At 43.4% G+C, this 22,193-nt stretch overlaps 1 protein-coding gene across 1 annotated transcript in view; it reads right to left on the bottom strand.

The window, feature by feature from the left end:
* SPIDR (scaffold protein involved in DNA repair) overlaps positions 1-21,614 on the bottom strand; it is a 207,322-nt gene extending 185,708 nt beyond the window's left edge. The window contains exons 1-5 of the mRNA XM_075704705.1: positions 21,600-21,614; positions 13,183-13,338; positions 12,061-12,139; positions 10,360-10,545; positions 7,555-7,712 (exon numbers count right to left, since the gene is read on the bottom strand). Of these exons, the coding sequence (XP_075560820.1) occupies positions 7,555-7,712; positions 10,360-10,545; positions 12,061-12,139; positions 13,183-13,338; positions 21,600-21,614 (594 nt within the window). The remainder of the gene's footprint in view (positions 1-7,554; positions 7,713-10,359; positions 10,546-12,060; positions 12,140-13,182; positions 13,339-21,599) is intronic.
* Between the last annotated feature and the right edge of the window lie 579 nt (positions 21,615-22,193).

The following is a 22,193-nucleotide window of genomic DNA, read 5'->3' as shown; positions in this document are numbered from 1 at the left end:
AGTAGATTCTACAAAGATCCTGTATACATTAATCCTTACCACCAAAGGAACAGTTCTGTTTCGGTGAAAAGTGACAAGAAAATCATAAGAAGGTGAAGCCTAAACACAGGGATAGTTGGATCATTTTGGTATACCTCATGCTTTACTTGTTCTACCAGGAATTGGATGACCTTGGATATTTAAGTATCTTATTTTCACTTAATAGCCATTCTATAGGCAGCATTACACATGCTTCTTTTTTTTTTTTTTTTTTTTTTTTTTGAGATAGCCCTGTGTATGTCTTGTCTTGTATTGCTGCCACAAACCCCTAGACCAGTAAGGTTCACTTGTGAAAAGATGCAAGCTGCAACTGCACTAGGTACCATAAAAGGACAAGAAATGTTTTCTTCACCACTGGATGCAACAAACATGCCTGGTAGTAAAAGAGCATTTTACTTTCCCTGATATATTCAAGCCTTCACCTGATGCAATGAACTGGCATGACAGGTGACAGAACCAACCACTAAAAGATCATAAAATTATTTTTAAAACAAAGTGACAACCCAAAAGAAAGATTGAACCAAAGGCTTTTGGAAGATTCAAGCCATTAGCCAATCTTCTGTTGGGTTCTCCTCAATCTTCTATTCAGGTCTCCTTCCAGAACCATACTATTTAGAAAGCACACTTATCAGAACAAGAAATTATTAAGACTGGTCCTATGTATTCCACTAAAACTTCTCTTCCACTGTTTCCTTCAAAAAGGATTTCAAACAAATTCAAACCAATCTCTACTCCAGTTTGGCCTGAGGATTCCTGAGACAGTCCGGAAGACAAAGTCAGGCAAATCAAAACCCAGCAGCTTTCTCGCTGTCCTCATGGCTCTTTGCAGAGTGCTAAACTATTAGCAAATTATCCATAATGGCAAACAACAGAGAGCCTCACTAGAGGTGGGGAAACAAATAAGACAAAAGCCTTCAACTTCCTATTAATGTTGTTAACTCCTCTGGTTTTATCCTTTCTCTCCTTTCAGAGGAGAGCACTCCAGTCCCAGCAGTGCATGCTCTGCTCTTTCCTGTAGCCTCTTCTGCTGTAGCACCAGGCAGGCTACCAACGGGAGGCAGATGAGACCCTCTTTCTTTGCTTCGTCTCTTGAGATGGAGGGCAGGGCCCTGACAGGGCAAACATACACCGCTTTGCTTCTCCCTAGGACTCCTGAAGACCCTCTGCGGTGCTGTGAAGAGAGCCACACTGCCAAGAGGTGCCAGGCCTGAGGAAACGCAGATGCCTCCTGCAGCAGGCAGCCGCAGGAAAACTAACACCAGGTCACTTGAATCTTGTTCAAAACACCAAGCAAACATGGTGAGGAGCAGGGGAAGACAGCAAAGAGGGGGGCATTTGATACGTGGAAGCCAAGATAGCAACGCTGTCAGCTGCACTTAAAGTTGTTGCTCTCCAGAGCTGTGCAAGGAAGAATACAGGGCTCAGCTGAAGCCTCAAGTTAAACAAAGCAGCACAAACAGCCCGGTGCTTCAAACAACATAAAAATACACTCTGGGAATGACAACACAAGGCAGCAAGGTCTAAAGTCTGTTTATGTCACTTTGATAGCTCCTGCAATCCATCAGATTTTGTACACCAGAATGTGGTACACAGGAGTCTCTGTTATACTTAGTAAGACATCCAGGGAATTTCACAAGCTAGGCACGAAGAAGTACAGCTACCTCAGTGACACTCTGAATCACCTACAAGAGCATACACACGTACATGCAAGCACCTGTATGACAACTGTGACCAAAGAAACTTCCTTCAAAATGGGTGCCATGGACTTTCAACATCTTTACACCACCGAAAAGACGCTTAATGAGTGTCATTCTTGATGAGGACAAGCCAATTCAGCTACACTCTTGATGAGGACAAGCCAATTCAGCTACACTGAGATCTGAACTCCTGTCTCAGAATTATAAAGTCTTCCCAAGATACTTTAAACCATCAACGCAAGAAACATCTGAGCCAGTTAGGTATTAGCTGAACTACTATCTTCGATCACAATTTAAAATTAATGGGGTCACTGTTTAACTGGAGACTTAAGAGAAGCTAGTTATAATACAGACAGCCACAGCTCACCCAGAAACATGCTGTTTCCTATTCTGGTCATCTGAGCAAATCATGGAAACAGAAAGTTGAGAGGGGAACCATTGTCTGTGACCAAGGAAAAAAGCTTCAAGGCTTCATTTCTGGATCAGAAGATGCAGCAACATCCCTGCAGATGGGATGTAGCAGAAAGCAGCTGGTGCCCAAGTTCAGTTTTGTCTAGTAGTTCAGGTATAAATCATTCCACCTTGCTGATATGAACACAAAAGGTATCTGTTTCTGTACCACTATTGACTTGCAGTCTTTTGATAAATAGGTCTTGCCTAAAAAACCCACCTGAAGAGCCCTGCTAGAAGAGACCAGTTCTACCCAGAAAAGCAAGGTTCCAGTTTTTGAGGACACAGGCAGGGAAGGAAGAAGGATGTTGCCCAGACTGGTTACGTTGTCTCCATCCTTAGAGTCTTCCAAGATCCAACTGGATAAAGCCCTAAGCAACCTTGTCTGACCTTGCACCTGAGCCTGCTTTGTGCAGGCTGAACTGAAGACATTTTGAAGTCCCTTCCAACATGAATTATTCCACCTTCCAACCTGAATTATTCCATGAAGTACACATTTAGAAATAATAGCAAGCTTGTGGGTCTGCTTGTATATATTCTAATAAGCTTCCTTTGGTAATGGACTGACAAAAATAATTGTTTGCAATAACATGGTCGTATCATCACCCTTTATCAGTGTTAAGTCATCAGTCTGACAGGATGACACAAATTCCATTTGCCATAATGATTCCCTACTTTGAGATAACCTATTTAAAATTCTGTTACACAACAATAGTTCTAGACTCAATTCTAATTACCAAGCCAATGATAGTTATAATTACCATTATAATGGATCAAGAGAGCAAGGACATAAAAGCAGGCCCAGAAATAACAGCAAAATCTTGGCCTACTGACCTTTCAAGTGATCTCTTCAGAATTTCATTAGGTATGTTGAATCCCCTTCAATGTAATACCACAGAAGGACAGAGTTTGGATTTGTTTAAAAGCAAAGTTAAAATAGCAATAAATCCATGAACTAAGCAACTGAGTGAACCTTATTTTGACAGATGAGCAGGCCTCAGATAAAAGACATACACCTACATACACACATGCTCAGGAAGGACTTCTCAAATAATATGCTCTTCCCTCACGGAAAACCCCCAAATTAACCTTTTGCACAACGTTACAGCAATCTTTGCACAAGACTGAGCAACATCACATCAGATAGCCCCCTGTCAGTGCACACAGACCACAGCACAGCAGAGCTGAGAACACAGTGGTGATCCATTTAACAGTTTTGAAACATATAAATTATGGCAATTTCTTTTTCAGTTGTCTATCATCATACAGCAAGATACTGTGGGGGTATTACCATTCTATATGTATTTAAAGGAAACAAGCCCTTAACCATGTGGCTTTTTGATGAATTTTCAGCCAAATTAGAAGTTAAGATCAGCAGACAAACTTAATAGCGTGCTCTGCAATAAAGAGGGTCTGCTATAACCAGTTAAGCTTTATTAATGCTGCATAGCAAGTACAGAAGACTATCTAATTCCTACATATTAGCAATACAAAAGGCGAAAAATTCTCCTCACGCCATTCTGGGATAAATCTCACTTGCCTTGCATATCAGGCAAGCAAATCTGGCCACACATCAGAAACTGATAAGTAGATTTAACACATGGGACAAAAAAAAAAAAAAAAACATACTCTGTAAGATACCAAAATTATATACTCCATAAAAATGCAGGCCTACTTTAAGGGATTAAGTTACAGGAAGTGTTTTAGAGAGGGACCCGAGTATGGAAGATGATGCCACTCCATGCACAGGGCCAGAGAAAGTTCCCAGTTTAGGAGGTGGTTTGGCAGGACACATGAATTCACGTACAAGAGCACTAGATTTCATTTAATCCCTAGCATTAAAATATTTAGAACTTGAAAATAATTCAGAGATGAACAATTCTTATAAAGTATGGAACTTCAGCTTATGAGAAAGGTCTCTGCACAAGTCAGGCAAAAAGTAGTCATTACCAATGCATAAAAATGTCAGATCAATTTTGAGGTGATTACATGGTGGTGTTCTGAAAAACACGTATGCTGAAAAATTTACATTCATGGTTAATCTTTATTTTAACACCATAGTCTCCAAGAAAAAGGTCAACTAGGCATCCACCACAGGCAACTGAAAGCAGAGGAACTCTCAGAATAAAACCATCTGGGATCAGGCCTTGCCAGATCTTTGTCCTGCATCACCTTAAGCAAAAATTGAACCAGTTACAGGTCAAAGGAGAGTTAACAATTAAAAAAAACCCTCTCCCATCCCCTAAAAATATACAAAGGAAAGTCAGGCATGACCATGTCATACCTTGCACATGTTTTCTTTAAAAATTCCAAACTGAACCGAAACCAAAAATTAGCTAACAGCTGCTCACCTCAAGACCAGCTTCAACTTGCCTTCCTCATTATCCTCTATCAAGCAGCTTTACACGTCAGAGGTGGCTGGCTGATAGGAAAGACACAGCACAGGGACTTGGAACATAAACTGAATCGTGACTGTAGCTTTACACCCTGCAGATAAGCAAGAGTTTTATCTTCATACCAAAACAATACATGAAGTCTTTCTACGTAGTTAATTGTCACTGAATAGAAGTAAATTTCAAATTAGATCTATTGGTATATAAGGGGGAAAAAAAGCCATAAAGTTATTAATCTTTTGAGATTTCCCATTAGAAACCTAGTACACTCCTACCAAGGGTAAATTCTATCATAAAGATATTTTGGCAGCAGTCCTAAACCTCTAGAACCTCTTGGTATTTGGCATATTTTGAAGTGGGGTAAAATAAATTTCATGGTCTTTTGATTATCCACACACTCCATTAGGTTCCAGAGATTTAGTAAATACCACAAAAATGATGATATATCAACATTTGGCTTTTTTTCCTTCCCCCACTGTGAACTAGGCCACAAAATTAACAGGCCTTTTTAAAGAATGCTCATACAGCAAATGACCTCCTATAGCGAACACTGCTTTTCTATTCTCCCTTGGAAACTTCTCAAACAGCTTGCTTGCAATTTTTTCTAGGAAAACAGCATATCCCAAGTAAAGCAAAACAAAGACTGCAACAGGCACAGCGGTCGCTGGGGATTTACCCTCCTGCATATACCGAATTCCCAGAAGAAAGTTTACTGGTGAGGCTGCCCATCCATGAAAAATACCACATGGCAGTTCAGCTGGGAAGGGAGAAGGGGAAATCTGCAGAGGCATTCTCAGATTCCCAATGTACCCACATCTTTTGCAGTAGCGTAAGTATTCTGGTTAGGGTTAAAGACTTTTTATTACAGTATGGCTGCATCCGAAAAAGCCCTCTCATGAGCACCATTTACTAATATGAATGTGTCTCGTAACATTTACCCAACTTTCCGTCTACAGCGGGGTAAGTCATGCCGGTATAATAAAAGCAGAACAACTTTTACTGCTTGCATAAATCCCAGCTCTGTTTTCCCAGGTTTATGCAGACCGTGTGGCCTCTTCCAATGGCGCTGCTCAGGACTTGCACTGTTTTAAATCAGTTCTTCAAGAACCTGAAAAACACTTGACTAACCCTTGCTGAACTCTGAGGTACAGATGCTAAACTGCTACAGACACCCAGGCGAGCGGGCCCAAAGCCGGGTCACGCGCGTCGCCACAGCAGCCGGCATGCTGCCACGCGCTACGTCCAGACCCACTTTCTTCACCCTCCGGCCGCAGCAAGGCAGCAGGACCCTGCTATGGGACTGATCCACTGGGGAACTGGAGACTGCTCCTCCCCTGCGAGCAGAACTCACTATCGTGCTGCATCCACACTCTCTCACCGTGACCGTAATAAAGAATCCATACATAAATTTAAATGAGTTTGAATAAGGCTTTAATCCCCTTCGGTAACAGCCTTCCACCTCTACCGCCGGCCCAAGCCCGGCCCGTTTCCCTCCCCTGCCCGCAGGCGGCGGCGCTGCTTCAGCCAGCGTGCCAGGGCCGGCCCCGCCGCCCTCCCGGCAGCCGGCGGAGCCCCCTCCGCAGGGCCGCCCCGCCCGGGGGCCGCCCCCGCCCCAGGGCCGCGCCCGCGGGAGGCGGCGGCCGGATCGGCGGCCGGGGCCGGGGCGGCGCAGCCCGGGCCTGCGGCGCCCCCTGCCGGGGCCGCGCCGGGAGCGCCCCGCCGCGGCCCCGGCCGGCGAGCGCCGCCCGCCGCAGGCGGAGGGAGCGGCCGTGCCCCGCGGCCCCGGTGCCTCGGCCGGCGCCGGCAGGCAGGCCTCGCTGCGCCGGGGCTGCCGAGCAGGGCTGCCCGGGCCCCTCCCCTCGTCCAGCCGAGCTTCCCCTGCTGCCGGGCGGCCGCTGCCCCTTCCCTTCGGCTGGGCTCCTCCGAGAGGGGCCGGAGCCCTCCTCGGCCTCCCCCGGGCCAGGCAAACCCGGACCCCCCCCCCGCCCGTGCCGGCGCTGGGGGATGCAGCCAGCCTCCAGCACCAGCGGCCGAGCCTTAACTTTGCCCAGGACAGCGTCAAATCGACAGTCTCTTAATACAAGGCGTTTCGCTGTAAGACACCACAAAGATGAAAATTTCTGCCATCTAGTCTATACTTGATACAGCGTGCCTTCTTTATAAATAAAGTTGTGTTTTCTACAGTTAAAAAAAAAATACTACCAAACCTTAGCTGGTATGATTCAGTATTTACTGCTGCCCCTTTCCTGAGCTCTTCAATCCTCATCACTTTTCAGTGATGTAGGGAGTCCTGCAGTTAGTCCCTTATGCCATCATCACTTTCAGAACACGCTCTAGTCACAATACCTAGATTTTATATAGCCAAGGTCCCAAAGTACTGAAAAGAAACAGATAACTGTCTCGCCCACCACCTTACAGGACAATTGGACATCAACGTGCGACAGGCAGCCAGGGGCTGCAAAGAATCCAGATCATCCACATCTCTGGCGAGAAACCTACCCATTTGGTCATCTTTTTTGCACACACATTGAAATACAACAACTTCCATTTAAATGTAAGAACAAACTGCGAGGGTGACCAAGCACTGGCACAGGTTGCCCACAGAGGTAGTGGAGTCTCCATCCTTGGAGACACTCAAAACCCAACTGGACACATCCCTGAGCACCCAGCTCCAGCTGACCCTGCTTTGAGCAGAGGGGTTCGACTGGATGATCTCCAGAGGCGCCTTCCCACCTCGGTCATCCCGTGATTCAGTGACCACACTACCAAGCTCTAGGTGTGGGGCACTGCTTGGTTTTGAGGTTTGGCAGTCACAGCAAATGCCTTGAAATTCTTGTGTACAAAATTGCTTCTGGAGACATGAGGTAAGCAAAAACCTCACGTTCCTCCAAATTAAATGCAATCAAATATGAATACACTCCGTAATTATAGTAGAGGCTTTGCTTTTTTTTTTTTAACCTGAAACAATTTCTCACCTTACAAAGTTGATCATTCTCCTCTTTGATAGGCAGAGAATTAAGATTTGTGCAGGAGTCCGAGTCTGATATCTCCAGTGAGCTGTCACCTTTTTCTGATCCATCACACCTATCAGTAGAATCACTATCCTTCTCCCAATCAATGACCTCTGATTCATCTAAAGTAAAAACATTTATAAAAAGAATTTCTCTTAATCACCATATATTATTCATAAGCATGAAGTCAAACAGAGTAATATTACAATTATCCCTCACTTGGGAAAAAGTGCAAAGTTATTTTTCACATATGTTCAACTATTTTGTGATCCTGTCTCTCATAAAAGCTAAATCCTACTAGCAGACAATAGAAGCTTCTGTGAAGAAAGATATAAAAATCACATTAAAAAAAAAGTATTTCAAAATACTGCCCACAAGGAGGCAGTATATTTAACTGCTTTTTAGTTTAGTTAGTAGTAGTTTTCCCAGGTTTTAGTTGGAGGGGGGGGGGGGGTTGCCCAGTTGCATTGGATTTTCCAAGCACACTTGTTCAGAATTAACTGTTCTAAGGAAATACCTCAGTGACCTGGAACAGCTGAAAATTTGGTGTAAGTTAACATCTGCTATAAGTGGTAACTCCCACAGAGAAATGAAAAAGCTAGTTGAAATAGTCACCTCCTAAATCACCATGGATAAATACACAGGTCTGCAAATCAAACCTCTAAGCACATCAGAGGACTGTTTAGGATAAATTAATGGAAGCAGGCACAAGAAAAGATGGAGGTCTTTTTTTTAAAAAACAACACAACAAAATGGCAATAAACAAAGATAGAGATGCAGAACAGTCCTTCCACCATCCTCTGACCAGGTGGTGTTTAATGCAACTCCGAAAGTCCACTCATACCTCCGAGGATCTCCTGAAGGCAGTGGAAGCCTGAGCTGCCATAGCAGCACCACCACCCTTCAGGTCCAAGCGCCACAAGGTACTGAGAGGAAGAATCTCATCATATTTTGTATAAATGAGCATGTTCAGAGGAGGAGGGATAAAAGCTTTTTTGGTTTTGCTTTTTTGCTTTTGTAAATGCCACATTTGTAACACCGAAAGAGTCACGTACAGGGGAGAGGCAGCAGAGGAAGAAGGCACCTGCCGAACGCTCCAGGCACCTGTACAGACCCGTGGAACTGTGGCAGTACCTTCTGGACTTGGCAGTGCTACTACAGTCTACATCACTAGTTTCTTCATGGGACTTCCAAACTCTGAAGTCACCCAGACAAATAAACACACAGCTCAGGTGTTGCCTGCTTTTTCATGTGTGTGAATGCATTTCTGTTTCTAACTACAAGAAAGCTTCATCAGAAATTTTAAATACAGACATCGGTGACCAGGTAGCACAAAGAGGTCTCTCTTGAAGCTGTGTGGCAAGCTGCATGCAACTCATGACAGCAGTATAAATTTCTTAAGAAAATATGACACAATCAGTTTTGTCTTGTCATGCTCAAGTACTAACACTCTGTCTCTGAAGGTGAACTTGAGATGAAAGGGCATGTCACTTAGAAATACTTTCTCGGCTGTTATCCCCATACTTACAACTGTACCTATATATGCACACACATGTGCACACACAATACTATAATCAGTGTATATGATGGTTACTTGAAAAAGCATGGAAATTACAGTTCTTTTACTCCCACTGCTTTCAATAACTGCTTTCAATATATTTTGGGGTTTAGAAGAAAACCAGGAAATGATAGGATTTCCTCAGTACTTTCAAGCAGATACATAATGCATCAGGTTTTCTTCATTTCTTACAAGAGTAAAAATAAGTCTGTGTATTGTCTCTTAAAAAAAGAAAATTAAAGATTAAAACCTGCAGGATATACTTGCAGGAGACAAGTGCAATAGAATGATATTAATAGCAGTTTAGAAAGAAGCCTGGTGAGTATTAGATTGCAGTCTAGAAAATGGACGGTCCTTCCATTTCAAAAATAAGGAAAGAAAATTACTAGGAATTACAAAAGATGACCGTCAGATAAGTCAATGGCAGTGTTAAATCAGTGACAAAAATATGGATGGAAGAACCAACTCACAGTGGTGTTTGAACACTTTGCCAGACATCCAGGATGTGAAGTCTAGCTGTAATACTTCAGATCTAGCTGAAGTATTACATAGCTAACCTGATTTATTTTTCTTGAAGTAGTCACATTAACAAGTTCTAATGCAAATTAAACATTTCCCTAATTAATGCTTATGTAATGGAGCACACAAGTAAAGATTTTTCTGTCTTCAGCTGCACTTTTTAATCAGTTTCTCTCCCCTGTGTCATCCCCTGCTCCATGAATTAGAACGCAAGTCCTAAGAACAAAACTCATGGTTGTCTACACCGTACAGCTAACACAGGAAACAAGGAATACTGTGTACTGAAATGAAAACTCATGCCACAGAACATGGTGCTATCTGCAGCTGCAAAGTCTGCCACATCTAGTATCACCAGTAGAACAGGGCAGGCAGAGAAAGCTGTTCACAGCCCTAGGATCCGCACCACAGCACAGAGAAGGAAATGGTACAAATAAACTATAATATATTGAAATGAACTAACATGCTTTACTCCATGCATAACCTGCCCAACTATGCTCCTTTACTCCAAGGTTTACAATTTTTGTGAATAATTTATACTACGAGCTTATTCCATACTCAGATGAAATTGATGAAAAAATGCCAGCTGATTTAACTGAAATAGGATTTAGATCATGTTATTTTATCAGAATGACCTCGAAGAATTTTCATTACAGCACAGGTTTCTTGACAAATCTGCTTGTGTTTGAACTTACCTTCACTACTACTGTCCTCTAACAATAAATCATGTCTGCTAGGTGATTTCTCTGTTTCGAAAGCATGACTTTTTTTGCTGTGTAACCTTGGAATCAATGTTTTACTTTCATCATCTGAAAAATCACTGCCACCAGAGGTCCATATTATGTCCTCAGCCTCCTTGGAGCTTCCAGCAGCAGCAGATCCTATTAAAGAGAATTGTAAAGCATTAGATTGTTACACAAATGTGATATTGTTAAATTTAAAAATCTTAAAAATTAAACTATATTATCTTTGAATTGGAAAAAATTATCAGTTCTGTCACCAAGCATCAGTGATTAATACTGGAGCATTAACTCACATGTATTTCTTATACATACACACATTATTTTCATTTTCGTTCTCCACAATAAATGCTAACACTTCATTTTATACAACGAGGCTATCAACCAGTCTTTCAGCAGAGTGAGGACAAGTAATGACTGCCTGACATATAGTCTTCTACACACACTCCTAATGCTCTTGCATGTGCCCTTTCAAAATAGTAAATGGTTTAAATAAAGACTGTCCTTAGAATTCTGGGTTTGGGATTTCTCTGACTTTACAGAATGAATAACAAATGAATAAAAGCATGCCATCGGTAGAGCTGACCTTTCAGTTTTGATCTGAGAAAAAAAAAAATTTAAAGTATCGAAGAATAGCTGTTGTGCTTTTGAAGTGAGACATTTAAATTCAAAACACCTTTCTCCATCATTTTTAATAAGAAAAGCCAGGAGAAAAGCATTAATGCTTAGCAGCAGAGTATGCAGAACTAGCAATCATAGGAAGGCAGAATTTTCCATTTCCTACAACTATTAAAGTTTTTTAGGTAAATGGGAAGTTAGACAATTACAGTGGATTTGGAATTAGGCGGGAGGGCCCAGAAGGGAGAAACACAGCTGTATCTCCTCCTGCAACACACAGAAGTTCTTTTCAGAAATCTGGAAAAGCATGATTTTGAACCCCAAAAAGGTGACAAAAGGTGCCCAGTAGGTCGGTCACTCAACTGCAACAGAGGCAGCACAGCTGCTGGAGCAAGCAGAAATACAAAGACTGAAGAAGCCGCTACCCTCTCTTTCTTTCCTTTCCTCTGGACTCAAAAAAGGAAAGAACTGGAGGGAGTCAATAAGTCCTCCTCCTCCTCCTCTTTATTATGCCTAGAGTTCTTTTTTTATCACAATACAGACTCAGGTGCATATAAAAGACTCTGAAAGCAGAAGGTTGACAAAATTCTGGTTTTCTATCTATTGCTCAAACTTAGAAAAATATGTTTTCTCTCATGCCTGTTTGTCTGTCTGTAGCAGAAGAGAGAATTATTTCACCCTCTATGTGGACAGCTAGGTGTTGTTTTTCATTCCCTCCTCTTAAAAATGTCAAGAATTGAAATATCCTGCTCCTGCTAGAACACGCACTATATACAGCATTAGTGACGCTTCTTTCGTCTGTTCAAGAGCAATAGCTGAAGTGCCTGCAGCTTTGCAGAATATATTTCTGGCACTCTAGGTGAACAGAGGAGCCCAATCACAACAGCATCACGACTGTGTCTCGTACCAAAATTAGCTTCTGGTTACAATAACAGAAGAAGAAAGCAACCAGTACTTTGAGCCAACTTCCACTTTGATAAAGGGCAAAACAAAGTGACAATCTTCTGACAACGCTAACGTGAAACAGTTATAACATACCTGCTGCACTTTCAGCAGATGTTAACAGTGGTCCAAGATGCTTCTTAATCCTGCGTTTCTTATCAGTAGGTCTCAGAGACTATATTAAAAAGAGGCAGAGAGATTGATTTAACCACCAAGGCATTAAAGACAATTTTAACATGCAGTAATATACTCAAAACTGTTGTCACTCACCCACCACAACTTAGTAGCACAATTTCAAATTAGTTTTTCTATCTTCTACTAGACTGCAATATGATGAGTGAGGTAATAAAGCATGAGAACAGTAACATAAAAGCTGAATTTTCATTGTTTTGGAAAATATAAACTTACTGTGACTATGACAGGAATCACATCTGACCTTGCAAAGAACAACAGACAGTATTTTCAGCATTAAATGTCAAAAGCGGGCAGGAAGAGCATGCCTGATAAAGCATGTGCCCTATTCAAAGGTTACAGAAAGAAGCACTCAGTGGCCCTGTCTCTGATACCATTAAAACCCACAGCTATGCGACACTGTGACTGCTCAGTACCAGAAGAAGAAACAGAAAAGCAACTTGGTTGAAGACGATTTTCAGCACAAAGCACTTCTCACTCAGAGCTGGCTGAACATCTCTGTTCATGACCAACAAAACCAACATGCACAAAAAAAATTAAGCATAATTTGATATATCATCCAAAAGAGCATCTGCACCAAGATCCACATCTGTAGGGCCATCAAAAAGCAGAATTTTCCACAGTGAATTCATTACTGCAAACATACTCTTTAGATCTAGCAAAAAATTATCAGATGCAAACTAGAGTCTTTTTGTTCCAAATTTTTTAGGAAATGCAGTACTCCATCCCAAATGTCAAATTACTTTTGCATCCTTCAGTGTATTATTGAAATTTCCCAAGTGATAAGTGCTGTCTAGAACATAACATATTAACGTATGCTCAGAAAATTACACTGACAAGTTAAGACAATGCCCTTACGTAACCTCACTTGCCATTTTTGTCTACTTTGATAGTTATAACAATATGCTGTTAACTGGGAAACAGCACAAAACAGGGCAACATCTTGTAATTCAGTCAAGCATGGAAATTGGTTTAACTGTCAGTTTGCATCTCTTTCTTACACCGTTAAGTAAGCGAGCATTTTACCTCCAGCACTGAAGTGCTCCGAAAACCATCCCCACACCTAAGCCATGCATTGGAAATAGAAGTAGCAGCCGCTGATGTCCTGACATTTGATTTTTTCAGCTGTAGGGGTGTCTCATCTGGGAAGGGTGTGCATTCTGCATTCCAAAATCGCTTCCGCTACAAGGAAAAACAAACCCATTAAAAACACCATGTACACATAATTCTTTTCAAACAAACTTTACTTAATCTAGACTGCCCCTTTTTCTGAATAGTTAGAAATAGAAATTCCAATTTTTACTGAGTTGGATTTAAAGTCTTGAATACTTGCAACCATTTTTTTATGCAACACCCTATAATAACAACAACCCCAATGTCGTGGGTAAATTTATCTTTTTATAAGTACACTACTTTCTGTTGATCTAAGTTACATTTGTAGTACCTGTTAGCTGTCCAGTGAAGCTGAAAATATTATCCTAAACAGGAACAGCTCAGTAAAATACATTTTAACTAAATAATTCCTTCAAATTCGCATTTAATCTGACTGAATTCTGTGTTATGAAGGAGGTCAAACTAGATAATCACTATCCAGCTCTCCATTAAGAAACAACCAAACAAAAAACCCCAGACTCCTTCAGCTTTAAGAACTACATTTGTTTTCGCAAACATTTCCCAAAAAATGGTAGACAAAAATGTTGCATTCCCCTTACATGGGATGCTGGAAGTCATTTGGACTATTAGATAAGTCATGAAACAGGATGCTGATTAGCATCCAGTGCTGATTTCATGCAATAGATTTTAATGTCCAAGAATAGCTGAAGCTAGGACAACTGCCTATTATCAGATCCAAAGTTATCTTTAAGATTCTACACCAGTTTATACATATAAACTGATCTTAAGCACAATAAACATCTTAGCCCACCCTGCTACTGAAACTTGTAAGATGTTGATCTGCCTGAATATATCTTGCTTCTTTTGATATACTTTCTCTCAAGCAACTAAAGTTCCTACCCATATTTCAGAATTACTCCAAAGTTACGTTAATCAGCACATACATTTTTCAGCCAAACTGGTCAATCAGGACTGTAACATACACTTTGAACTAAGAAACATATGCCAAAAAAAAAAAGTCTTTGGCAACTTTTGTCCATTTTGTAACTGATAATGTGCATTTGTTTCCTCAAGACCTGTTGAGTGCTCGCAAAAACAGAACAAGTGAGCAGCATCTTGCTTCACCCCTCCCATCAGCCAGTCCTATTGTCACATGGTGAGGAGACAGAATAAAACAAATGGTCTTTGCAGTTTCCTCTGATGGCAGCTGACCTTGCTAAGAGCCTCTTCTAAAATCGCTGGGGGTATTTACATGGCAAAGCAGTTACTACAAGAGGTCATTATCACCAAAGTCAAGCCATCCACATAACTGCTCCCACCGATATATAAACGAGAAGTACAACCTTGAATCTGATGTGGTATTAAATAAGGAATCAAAAGCACTTTAATAAGGACATGATGTCAAGTAAGGAGGCTATGGCAGTTTAAACAAGAAGGGTTAGCATTATTGCACAAAGAGAATTTAAATCCTGCTTTCCTCCCAGTGAAGATGCTGGCCCAAGCCTCCATTTCCAGAGAGCTTAGACACAAACCTCTGCACTGTGCTATCCTCTTGTAAGTACTCCTGCCTCTGCACAGAAGAAAGCATGGATGGGGAAATACTAATAACTGAAACATGTTAAGGACCATTTTTTGGTTCTGCGGCAAAATGTCACCGCAAGGCTTCACTCCACTTGGAGACATCTGCTTCACCTCTATGTCCCACAGAGTGAATGACTTCTGCTAGGCTCAGAGCTAACAGTACAGCTAGCAGTGCACCAAGCTCAAAACCATGCCATGGTTCTAGTTTGCTTTTTTGCTTTTGGGCTTTGGTTTTGGGTTTGTTTTTTTCCTTTTTTTTTTTTTTAAACCTTAGCCATTGCTAGAAGTCTTGCTTATACAAATGTTTTCATAGCTTCAAGAGCTTCAACTAAAAGAGAGTAGATTCAGACTAGATATAAGGAAGAAATTTTTTACAATGAGGGTGGTGAAGCACTGGAACAGGTTGCCCAGAGAGGTGGTAGATGTCCCATCCCTGGCAACATTCAAGGTCAGGCTGGACAGGGCTCTGAGCAACCTGATCTAGTTGAAGATGTCCCTGCTCACTGGAGGGGGGTTGGGCTAGATGACCTTTGAAGGTCTCTTCCAACCCAAACTATTCTATGATAAGATGATTTTGGAAGATACATTTTGCAGATAAAAATTTACAGTGTATAATGCAGTTCATCTAAGCTTATTTCTTAAATGGGACACTCCAGTTTTAAGAATGTGTATCTGTGCCAACAACAGCGCTACGACTTGCGCACGGGTTTACAATACACTGCTTTTGACGGTCGATTAAAAGCAGGAAGAGTTGCAAACAAGTGAAAAAGCCACACAAATGCAGGAATAGAGAGTTACATAAAACACGGCTTCACAATATATTTCTATTGTTAGGAAGCCAAATAAACACGGAACTAGAGAATTACTCTGTTAAGTTTCCTATCCACATTATTCTTAAAATCATTAAACACCCTGACAGACAGAATCCCTCTATTTCTCTATGCTGTGCGATACTAACAGAGCAAAGAAAGAGCACAGCATAAGAGGCAGGGGACGAACAGCAGAACGCGGCAGCTGAGGTACAGCCACTGGTGCACAACTGTCAAGGTTTGGGAAGGGAATGTCACATAAAAATAGGCAGGTTAAAAGCTACCTGCTAACTCCCTCTCCCTAGGTAAGAAGGGTTAGGGTGCGTACAGAAAGGGTATGCTTACAGTTGGCAAGATTAAAAAAAATGCTAATATGAATAGAACAGCTAGCTGGTTTTACACTTAGATGGTGTAGATGGTTATGCTTATATTTAGATTGTTGGAGTGCAGTGTGAAGTGGCACCGCGAGTGACTTTTAAACAGCTGGGAATATTCCTTCAGAGGCACTAGACAATCATGGCTGTGACAGGCAAAAAGAGAGTTTTAATAGTTAATGACTGCTAACAACAGAAGAACATTATTTAATTCTCCACTTCGCTAGCCTGGATAAGGGCAAGGATGCTCAGGTTTTCAGAGCAGCACTACAGGGATGTCTCAGCGCAGGTGGTCTCACAACAAACCAGAAACAACTCAAGTCCCCCTTCTTCTTCCCAAGCACTCAACACTCGCCAGACCCCATGGAGATGTAGTGACAAAGAACCAAATCAGCAAAAAAACTTCTTTGGGAAGAAGTACTAGCTATCTACAGCTGGCACAGCGGCAGAAGAAAGGATACAAGGACCAGTGGGACGACTCCAGCAGCTGCTTGACACCGTATCAGCTTAATTACAACCTGAAGAACAGTCAGTACTGCTGACAGCTCTGGTTAATTACCTCTCTGTCTCACCACACTTCCTGCTCCCCAGGTAGAGCAAAATCTGAGTTTCTGCTACCACCACACAGAAATTTACAGCCACTATAGTCACTGAGAAAAACTGAAAACAGTTCCTGAAGTTCCAGAACAAGAAAGTAAAGAAATACACCCTCTACATAAGATGTTCTTCAGCTACTGCAAATTTCTGGCAGACATCGTTTGGAGGGAAAAGAGAAGGACTTGACTCTTGATATTGACAGCAGTGACTTACAGCTCCATGCTTTTCATGCAGATACCTTCCCACTATTTCCCACATTCTACACGACCTTAAAAAAACTGAAAAAACAAACCCTAAAGACAACTCCCCTCATCCCAAACTCCTTGACAATTTAAATCTCTCTATACAAGTATCTGATGTGAACTCTGGAAATTGTACCTACAGCTTCAATCCGCAGTTACTGAGGGGGGAGTTTGTCATAGTAGCACGGCATGTATGCATATATATTTCTGGGTGCATGTATACACATACATGCACACACCAAACATTTTCTTTAAAGAAAAATATGCCATGTAAAAAGTATATCATTTCAACATGCATAAAGTAATGTGTATGTGCAAATACAAATGTAAAGCACACAAATGTATTTTTATTAAATATCTGTAATACGAACGTTGTGTGCAATAGAAAAGAGCTACAGATATATAGATACAAAGTTACGAGACGTGCAGTTCAGAAGAAAAATTCTCAAGGACACAAACGACACCAGAGGGTTCCCTCTGGATGAAGACCACAACCCAGAGAATAAGAGGGAAACACAGTGACCGCACTTCCCACAGGCAGCTAGTGTCGCCATGCTTCAAATCACAAACGCGCTGCAGCAGCAGGGAGGCCAGCTGCGAGGCAGCGCGGCCACGGGCCCAGGCGCAGGTGCGAGGGAGCTGGGAGCAGCCCTGCGGGGCCTCTGTTCGGCTCTCTGCCGCCCAGCACAGCGGGACAGTGCCCGTGCCAGGGAGGGCACCGTCACCCTTCCCCTGCGGGGCCGTCAGGGCTGCTGCTCCCCGACACCCTGGCGCAGAGGTCTGGTGTCCAAGGACCTCTGCCGCAGGAACACGCTGGCTGGCACGCAGAAATGGAAAGTTTTGAAGGCCCTTTGCTTCTGCTCCAGCCTGCTTCAAGGCAACAGAGAAACTAATATTTCCAGAAACTTGTTTCTCTTGGGAATAAATATTTATAATGCAGCTAATCGGAAGGCCATGCTGTTCCCAAAGAAATGCAGTGACAACAGTGAGTTTTCTTAATCTTGAGTCACAAGGTTAATCATCTTTTTCCTCTGGCATAAAAACAGGGCACACACGAAACATCTTGTGTAATTCATTAATGTTATGCACGAAGTGTCTAGAAACAAGATACCGGTATTAAAAACCATGCATCACTGAATCAGCCTCAAAAGAGCTAGATCATGTAGACCTGACATAACTCATAAATATTAAGATTTAATAGAAAACAAAGAGTCAGGCAAAGAACCATGGGGATTGCATAGAGTGTCTGTAGATAAAATATGACCTCTGAAATACTGAGTTAAAAAAGGGGAGGCTAGGATGGCTATCTCATGGAGAAATTGTCTGTTGACCTCTGTTCACAAAAGCACTGTATGTTGTCTCTGGAGCATTTTCTTCTAAGGGAGTGAAAAAAATTAAATCACCCTTGCTGGTATCAGTGGAATTAAGATCAAGCCCTCCACGTAAAAGGCACAGCAGGCCATCCTTCCCTCATTACTCCTTTAGTTAAAGGGTAAGTCAGCCTACGTAGGTGCAGGTGTGCAGTGAGGAAAAGGGAGACATAATCTGAAAATTCAAGAAACATACATAACAGTGGTGCACCAGACAACTGAAAGCATAGGGCCAGGGGGTTGGTTTTGCTTTTTAAACACACAGTTCTCTCTAGAACATCTCCACTCAACCAATCTCTATTGTTACTTATGCCAAATAAGTAACAACATTAGTTAACCAGAAGCACCCTCTATGAAGTCACTGGGATGGTACGTTCAAAGACTGCTCACTGCACAGCCCTTTACGCTCCAGGCAATCCCACTTTCTTGGCGCTGCTCCAAAAACCACAGAATGAAACCCCAGGAAAACATGACCCAATATATTATCTACCTCATATGCAAGTGGCATTTCTTTGATACTTCACCTTCTCTAACACGAAAAGCAACATAAGCTGAAGGGCAAAAATAATAATAAAATGTTTCACTACATGAAGTCCTCCTGCTACTGACATACAAATCCAGAAGTTAGTCATGTCACTTAAGTATCACTTGAAAGTGTTCAAATAAAATTATTATATTCTTCCCTAACACAGAGCAGAACAAACAATAAAATGCTGAAAATTGCAGCTCTAGTTTCCAGAGACTTTTAGTGTTTTGGTTTTTTTTTTTTAAAAAAAAAACCTTTTGAAGGGAACAATCGCATAAAAGTACACAGAAATACTGAACACTGGCCAACAGCCATCCTCATCTTTTGTTTTGTCCTCATACACTTCAGTACTCATAAACTAAAAGAAAGGAAAAATTGGGCTTCAAAAGCCCAATTTTAAGATAGCACAAAACTGAATTTGACAACAGGCATCTCATTTTCAGCAAAACTCAGTATTCATGCTACTGAGCTCCTGAAAGTGTAATTACTGTTTTTAGTGCCTGGACAGAAAGTCAAGTTCTAATTTAATATTAAAACATCCTTGCATTTTAAACCCTCAAAGAAGGATTTAAATAAAGGTTGCAGAATTAAAACCATAGTCTGTGTATTTTTTTTTTTTCAAGTAAAGATTATTTTTTTATTCCTATGAAAACCGGTATGCATATTTTCCAAACACAATTCGCAAGGATACATATGATCCTGAGAAAGGACCTCATCAAGTTGTATTCATTCATGAAAAAGTCTAAACTGTATGACCATGGTCACAATGACCTAGCATACCTCCTTCTACACTGTCAGCATACATTTGGGAAAAAAACCAAACAAACAAAACCTCAAAATACTTTTCCTATTGATATTAATGTGTGAGACCAATATTTCTAAAACACTGTTTTAAAACCTTTCTTTGTGTTCATGATTTTTACTACTCTTAATGAAAGGCTATTCTCACTGACTGATATATATATACACATATATAATATTACCATTTGAATATCAGGATTTTTTAACCTATACATGCTTATTTAAGCAAGAGTATAAATTACTCTATGTTTACATTGAGACAAAAAAAACCCCAAAACCCTCATGGAATAAGAATACTATTGAAATGGACTTTGTATTAGTAACTGGTGCCAAGCAGTTAGACAGAAATCTGCACTTTATCAATACGGTTAAAAAAATAAGTACCTTAGAAAACCTTTCACAAGATTCATAGAATCATAGAATGCTTTGGGTTGGAAGGGACCTTTAGAGGTCATCTAGCCCAACCCCCCTGCAGTGAGCAGGGACAGCTTTAAACAGATCAGGTTGCTCAGAGCCCCGTCCAACCTGACCTTCAATGTTGCCAGGGATGGGGCAAGATTAAATTATCCACTACGTTTAGGATACAACAACAGTATTGTACCTCTTTGTTATGTATCAGGTTGGTTCATTTTTTTAAATGATTTAATGGAGTAGTCAGCAAGCTTGAGAGGACTGCTGTCTTTTCACTTGACCAGTATAGTTTTCTTTGATATAGTGATGACGAACATTATCTGTCTGCAAAAGAAACTACTATTATCAAAAGCTGTCATCGCACTGCAACAAGAGGTGGTTAAACCCTGGCAGTTGAAGTGAGCAGTTTTTCACTACTCAAGAACTTCAAAACTTTCAGAAGAAAATATTTATAGTGTCAGTATGACAAGATAATTTAAAACTAGTATAGTAGGTTATTTTAAGCTTGTCATTGACATTTGCTTCCATAAAACTTGATTTTAAATGTGGTTATATTTAAAAATTGGTGTAGACTTCACACCGTTTTATCCACATGCTAAATGGAAAATGAAATGCTTTAGAATCCATTTGCTTTAGAACGTCATTTGAACTCTATTTGTATTTAGATAGCAAACAGTGACACTTGTAGTCTGATTTTCAGCAGTAGCTCGATAGTAGCATAAGCACTGCAAATCAGAGGCAGGATCCTAATTACTACCCTGCAAGCACCATCAAATGCACCACACTAGCAAAGTAAAGAGACCGAAAAAAAGCACGGGGTGCTTCTCCTCCCTCTACTCCAAATTATGCCCAAAGAAACTAAGCTCCTCGAAAGACTACTAAGAGCAGCAAATTTGATTAAGCCTCTTTTCCTCACGTAGTTGTACTTTCCCTGCGCTTCTTCCCTGACTGTCATCTAATGAAAAAGGCTGAATTACACTCGGCACAGCTGTGCTTCCACCGTGTAATGCTGAAGAAAAGGTGAGCGTGGCGCAATCGAGAACACCACGACGGCGAAGGGCCCGCTTTCCCGCCTCCCGCTCCAGTGCGGCGGGCTGCCAATGCGCAAGCCTTGCCCCGGGACGGGACGGAGCCGGGCCCCCTCCTCCCGCGGCCCGCGGGGCCCGAGGCGGAGACCGGAGGCAGAGCCCGGCCGGGCCGCTCGCCGGGAGACATTCGCAGGCCGAGCTCGGCGGGCCCCGGCCGCCGCTCGCCTGCTCAGGGCGGACGGAACATCAGCGGCCGCCGGGCCCCCCCGCCCCGGCGGGCTGCCTCTCTCACACCGCCTGCCGGCGCCGGGGCGGGGGGGCGGCGCCAGCCCGGGCTGCGGGCTCGGCTTTGGGTCTGAGGGGGCAGCGGGGCGGCTCCTCCTCCTCCGCCACCCCCCCCACCTCGCAGCGGGGCAGCGAGCCGCGGCGGGTGGCCGGCGGCCGGGCGGGGCGCACGGCGAGGCCGCCGCGAAGGGCGCAGGGAGGCCTGAGGGGAGGCCGGGGCGGCCGTTACCCGCCTCGCCCGCCCGCCCGCTCGCGCCCGGCTACGCCGCGGCCCCCTCCCCCCGCTAGCCGCGCGCGCGCAGGTACCTTCCTACTGGGCATCGCCCCCTGACAAGGCAGCCACGTCCCGCGTCACGTGGCGGGGGGAGCCCCAGGGGGAGGGGCAACGGGGGAACCCCCCCCCCCCCAGCCCGCTGCCCTCCCGCGCGGGAAGGCTGGAACGTCCCCTCCCCCCCCCACCCCGCTCTTTCCAGCTTTGGCGCCGCCAGAGCCGCAGCTCCTGATTGGGCGGGCGTGGCGGAGCGCGGGTGACGTCGCGGGGGTGGCGGAAGCTGCCGAGGCGGCGAGGGAGGCAGCGTGCGCATGCGCTCTGCGCGTGGGGCGGGGCGGGGCGGGCTGGCGGCCCTCAGGGCGCGGGGGGCCGCTGCCCGTTCGTCCCCCGTTCCCCCGCCGCGGCGGTGCGGGGCCCTGGCCGCTCCACTCCCCGCCCCGCGGGGCTCGGAGGCGCAGGCTGCGGCGCCCCAGCGCCGGGCAGGCCCTCCGCACAGCGCGGCCGTCCTTAAAGCAGGCGGTAACGGGCTCCGCGGCGCAGGAGGAGCCCCGGGGCCGGGGGCGCCGCTCGGCCCGGCCCAGTGGCGGGGCAGGCACCGGGAGCCGCCGGGGTTTCTCGGTGGGAAGCGC

This window comes from Pelecanus crispus, chromosome 2 (genome assembly GCF_030463565.1).
Source record: "Pelecanus crispus isolate bPelCri1 chromosome 2, bPelCri1.pri, whole genome shotgun sequence".
NCBI lineage: Eukaryota > Metazoa > Chordata > Aves > Pelecaniformes > Pelecanidae > Pelecanus > Pelecanus crispus.
This window is presented reverse-complemented; position numbering and strand designations above follow the sequence as displayed.